Below are 5138 nucleotides of genomic sequence, written 5' to 3'. Positions count from 1 at the left end.
TTGGGAGTACTGGACAAGAGTTTTGCTCCTAGTACTCTTTCGCCTCTCCCCCCCCCCCCATGGATAGAAGCCCAACGACTCCTCTTCCAAGGTCAGAAGGCAGGAAAAGCGCTCTGTGCATGCTCAGGAGCCCCGTCTTGGGGAGGGGAGGGGTTGGGTGTATTTAAAAGGCCACGGGTGGGTTTCAATTCTTAGTGACAAAAATAAGGCGGCAAAGTCTACTTAAAGCTCCCCAAAGACGCTTCCAAGCAGACAGATCAGCTTAGAGCTGCCAGTCTTATTTAAAATCCTTTTTGCGTGTGTGTGTGTGTGTGTGTGCGCGCGCGCGCGCGTGTACGTGCGTGGGTGCCACACACTCATTGTGGGAAGAAAAAGCCAAGCCTTAACATGTGGGCAGCCAAAGATCTGAGAGAGGATTGTCAAATTGCAAAGTCTTGGATGAAAAGATATATCTCCATATCTCTCTCTATATATCACAAAAGACATTTATAAGCTAAGGAAAATAGGGCAAGAAAATCCTGATGAGGCTACCAAATTGGTAACGAAACGTTCAGAAAATAAATTGAAACAAGCTCGGAGAGCAAACCACTGCCAAAAATCTGAAACCCGAGCCACAAGCATTTTCTATTATTTCAAGGTATATATCTACCCCTACACATACATAACACACATATGCACAGTCTGTATACATACTGTACATACATACCTATATTAAGCAGGTGACCTTGGGGATTATGAGTTAATCGAAATGGAGATTTGCTGGTCCAGACTTGCTGCCTTCTGGATGATTCAGCTAAAAAGCAATCGAGAGGAGAGGTCAGATGAGAAACTGGATCTAAGCCGACAAACCAAGAGCCACGTGGGGGAAAGAGGCTGATCCAGGAGATTTTAGTCTCTGCTCAGCCACGGAGGAATCTGCCTGGGGGGACTTAAGTCTCAGCTCAATTTACTTCCCAGGGCTGCTGTTTTGGGGGGACAAGTGGGTGGAAACAGGGCTGGGTATGTTGCTTTGAGCTCCTGAATGGAAAGCAGGAGAGAAACCCAATAAATGCAGGAAGTTCTCGACCTACGACTTACGAATTTCTGTTGCTAAGCAAGGCGGTTAAGTGAGCCATGCCAGTTGTTAAATGGAAGACACCGCTGTTATGCTAACCCAGCTTCCCCCTTTGACTTCGCTGGCTGGGAAGATCACGAGTGGCGATCACGTGATCCTGGGATGCTGGAACCGTCGTCAATACAGGGTTTCCAAGTGCCCGGAATTTGGATCACGTGACCATGGGGATGCTAGGACATTCATAAGGGCTAGGACCGGTTTGTGAGTCAAGAGTTTTTCAGTGCTGTTGTGACCTCAAGTGGTCCCTAAATCAATTGTTGTAAGTCAAGGACTAAAGCTGGGGTAGAAAACAACCCGGATTAAACCCTGATTAAGAGAAACTCACAGAAATGCAGGGCGTGGGATGAGACATCTGTGTCCCTCCAGAAGCTTTTCCCGGGGGGGTCATGCTGGTTGGGGATAATGGGCTATATAGTCCAGGCAGCCTGAAAGGATATGGGTTTCCTTCACTTTGGATGGGAGATGATGGAAGCTTCTACAACGTCATTCCTGCCCTTCTCCTTCCTGTAAACAGCGAGGGGTTGAGGCACAAGGTTAGAAAGCAGGAGTCTGGGAATTCTAGTCCCAACTTAGGCATGAAAGCTGATTGGGTGACTTGGGACCAATTAGCAGGAGATGGTGAATTCTAATCCTGCCTTAGGCGTGAAAGCCGGTTGGGAGACTTGGGGCCAATCACCAGGAGACTGTGAATTCTAGTACCGCCTTAGGTATGAAAGCTAATTGGGTAACTTGGGGCCAATCAGCAGGAGATGGTGAGTTCTAGTCTCGCCTTAGGCATGAAAGCCAATTGGGTGACTTTGGGCCAGTCACTAGGCGACTGTGAATTCTAGTTCCACCTTAGCCATGAAAGCCAGCTGGGTGACTTTGGGCCAGTCTCTCTCTTTCAGCCCACCTCACAGGGTGGTTGTGGTGGGGTAAATAGGAGGGACGTCTGTTGGATATGCTTGCCCTCCTTGAGTTATTTGTAAAAATAATCCAAAGTGGGATACAAATAAATAAAGGCTACAAAAAACTCACCTTCTCCTTTCTTCTCTCCCTCTTAGCAGTCCAGCAGCGTCTCATGCTTCACTTCCTGCTCATCCTCCTCCTTCCGCCATGGGCACTCCTGCTCCGCCTCAGCAGCCCGGCTTGATGGCCCAGATGGCTACTACAGCAGCAGGGGTGGCTGTTGGCTCTGCCGTGGGCCACGTGGTCGGTGGCGCTCTCACAGGGGCATTCAGTGGTGACAGCAGCTCCTCCCAGCCCGCGAAAGTGGCCAGCAGCCCTGTCCAGGTGAGGCTCAGATGGACGAACCCCAGGCCCCGTTCCCACAACGCGGGTAAAATGGAGTTGGGTCAAAGGCCTGGAGGGTGGTCTTCACACATCGCGAAGTCCTCAAGTAGCGTTTGTAAGGTCTGTGTCACGGTTCCGACTGGCGAACCCCAACCAAGCAAGCACCTTCCAGACGATCCAATCTTTGAATGCAAAACTTTATTGAGTACATCGTTTCGGCACCGATGAAAGCAAAACTAGCTCTGGCAAAAATTCAAGTCACGATGCCCAATTAAGTGCTAAACTATGGTTATGAGAAAGTGTCTCTTGAGTTTGGCCAGACATCTGGTGAACTGTCCTTGGTTCTCAGAGTCTGACTTCTTGGTCTCTGGAGTCCACGTTCCATTTCCCTCCCCCCTCCCCCCTCAAGTTTGTTGGCAAGTGGAGGAGCAAAATCATGCTTTGAACTTGACAGTCTGCTTTGGGGGGATCATCCCAAAGAGAGAATTGTAGAAAAGGAGGAAGGGATGTTGGGAGGTGGTTCTTGTGGTGGAGATGCTGGACCTGAACCGTGGGGGGGGGGGGTCATCTCAGAGAAGGTGCTTGGGGGACCTTGAGCCAGTCCTTCCTGTTCAGCCCAAGAGCCATCTTGATGGAGTGGTAAAGCTCTTTTGCCGTGGGTGGGAGCCCCATAAATCCTGGTGGGAACTCATGGAACTGATGTAAAGAATGACAACAACACTCAATAGGTAGTCCTCAATTTATGGCCATTTGTTTAACAACCGTTCGAAGCTACAACAACACTAGAAGTGACTTATGGCCAATAACCATCTTATTTGACCTGATCTAAACCAGGTAGTCCTCAACTTACAACAGTCCATTTAGTGGCCATCCAAAGTTACAACGGCACTGAAAAAAAGTGACTTGTGACCCGTTTCCCCCCCCACTTAACGACCATGATCAAAATTCAGATGCTTGGCAACTGACTGGTATTCATGACTGTTGCGGCGTCCCAAGGTCACACAATCCGCTTTTGTGACTTTCTGACAAGCAAAGTCAATGGGGAAGCCGGATTCACTTAACAGCTGTGTTCCTAATTTAAGAACTGCTGTGGCAAAAAGGTCATAAGATGGGGAAAAACCCCACTAACCGTCTCGCTTAGCAACGTAAACTTTGGGCTCAGTTATGGCCGTAGGTTGAGGAGTATCTACATGACCAAACAATCTGCGCTTACCTTGGGAGGTTGAACGTCTCTCCTTAACTGTCTCCAGGAGTCCAGGCAGATACCAACCCATCAGCCATCCCAGTATGGACCTTGCCTGTATGAGATGAGGCAGTTCCTGGATTGTGCTACTAACCAGAGTGACTTGACCTTGTGTGAGGGCTTCAACGAGGCCTTGAAGCAATGCAAGGAAGCCAGTGGTGAGTGTTACCCTGATGGAGAAGAAAGGAGACATCTTGAAGTTGCAGGAGTCTGGTTGCCCCAGACGTTTCATGAAAAGGCATCAGCTTTGATGAGCTGCATCTCAGATGCCTGAAGCAGCTAGATTGATGGAGGATTTAAATTAGGTGCATGGGTGGGCAAGTGGGGGGGGGGTAGGCCCCTGCTGGCTACGTTGGAGACATCACAAGGACCTGACCATCTAATAATTTTTTAGAAGTCCGTTGTGCTTCTGGAGACCTTTTGTGGTGACCTAGACCCCTCTCCCTCCATAGTGGTTTTAAAATCTCCATATGAATTGAGCTAAAATGACCAGATGGTCATTTTTAGATCTGTGGTGGAGGTTGAAATGCTCTGATATGATCCTTGCCAGGAATTCCATATATAGCAACAGCACTTAGACTTATATACCGCTTCACAGTGCTTTATAGCCCTCTCTAAGCGGTTTACAGAGTCAGCACATTGCCCCCAACAATCTGGGTCCTCATTTTACCGACCTTGGAAGGCTGAGTCAATTTTGAGCCGATCGAACTGTTGGCAGTCAGCAGAATTAGCCTGCAATACTGCATTCTAACCACTGGGCCACCACGGCTCCTATATATATATTATATATTCTCCGCCTCTGTTCTCTCCCACTTACATTCACAATGAGCTACAGCCTCTCCTCCTGATGGCCAAGCAACAATGAGTTAGATGTTCACCACCAGCCAGGATTTTAATTGTCCTTCCTTCTTTCTCCCTTTTTCAGTTTTCCAAATAAAGATCTGAAATGTTAGAACTCTGCTTTACAGGGCAGAAATTCCATTTATGTTACCTGTCCATCCTTTGGTGCAATCCAGGGCTCTGTTCAGCCAGTATGACTCCATCGCTTTTATGAGAAACGTCTTGCAGGTTGAGGCTAACGTGTCATGCCTTTCTTTTGCAGGTGTGACTTCCCTCTTGTGAAGAAATGAGAAAGGTCAACCCTAAGCCACAAAAGGACAAAGAGAATTAGCAGAGAATCTGACCAGCTCAACCTGGTTTACTCAGATGTAGATTTATAAGCAAGGAAAGGTTTTAAATGCAAGGATAAATTGATTTTTGTACAGAGGAAAGTCAAATAAAAGCAGATGGTTTATTTAAAGCTAGCACCTGAGTGCGTGTCTCTGTTTGTTTAAGGCCATATGAATTGAACTAATGTGTAACGATTCTTTAAAAGAGGGATATATAGCCAAACAAGTCAGTCCCAAGATTTGAGTACGAAGATCTTTTGAAGGATGCATCTAGTGGACATTTCTCCAAATTGGTGTCCTTTGGGCAGAGTGGATTACAAAACTCATAATTCCAGCCGAA

At 47.6% G+C, this 5138-nt stretch overlaps 1 protein-coding gene across 1 annotated transcript; it reads left to right on the top strand.

The window, feature by feature from the left end:
* Window positions 1-748: 748 nt before the first annotated feature.
* On the top strand, window positions 749-4933 carry CHCHD10 (coiled-coil-helix-coiled-coil-helix domain containing 10). Its single transcript, XM_015821958.1, has 4 exons — window positions 749-816; window positions 2158-2386; window positions 3637-3787; window positions 4732-4933. The coding sequence occupies exons 1-4, from the start codon at window positions 749-751 to the stop codon at window positions 4749-4751; spliced, it is 468 nt and encodes a 155-aa protein (XP_015677444.1). The 3' UTR covers window positions 4752-4933.
* The last annotated feature ends 205 nt before the right edge of the window (window positions 4934-5138 follow it).

This window comes from Protobothrops mucrosquamatus, unplaced genomic scaffold (genome assembly GCF_001527695.2).
Source record: "Protobothrops mucrosquamatus isolate PMUCROS unplaced genomic scaffold, P.Mucros_1.0 scaffold1439, whole genome shotgun sequence".
NCBI lineage: Eukaryota > Metazoa > Chordata > Lepidosauria > Squamata > Viperidae > Protobothrops > Protobothrops mucrosquamatus.
The sequence above is the reverse complement of the archived record's forward strand: the minus strand, read 5'-3'. Positions and strand labels throughout refer to the sequence as shown.

What these genes read in the sequence shown, in the direction of transcription:
- CHCHD10 (XM_015821958.1), top strand. Translation starts at nt 749, where the DNA reads ATGGAGATTTGCTGGTCCAGACTTGCTGCCTTCTGGATGATTCAGCTA. An exon ending in AAAAGCAATCGAGAGGAGAG is followed by an intron (nt 817 to 2,157) that starts GTCAGATGAGAA and finishes TCTCCCTCTTAG; the next exon opens with CAGTCCAGCAGCGTCTCATG. An exon ending in GCAATGCAAGGAAGCCAGTG is followed by an intron (nt 3,788 to 4,731) that starts GTGAGTGTTACC and finishes TTTCTTTTGCAG; the next exon opens with GTGTGACTTCCCTCTTGTGA.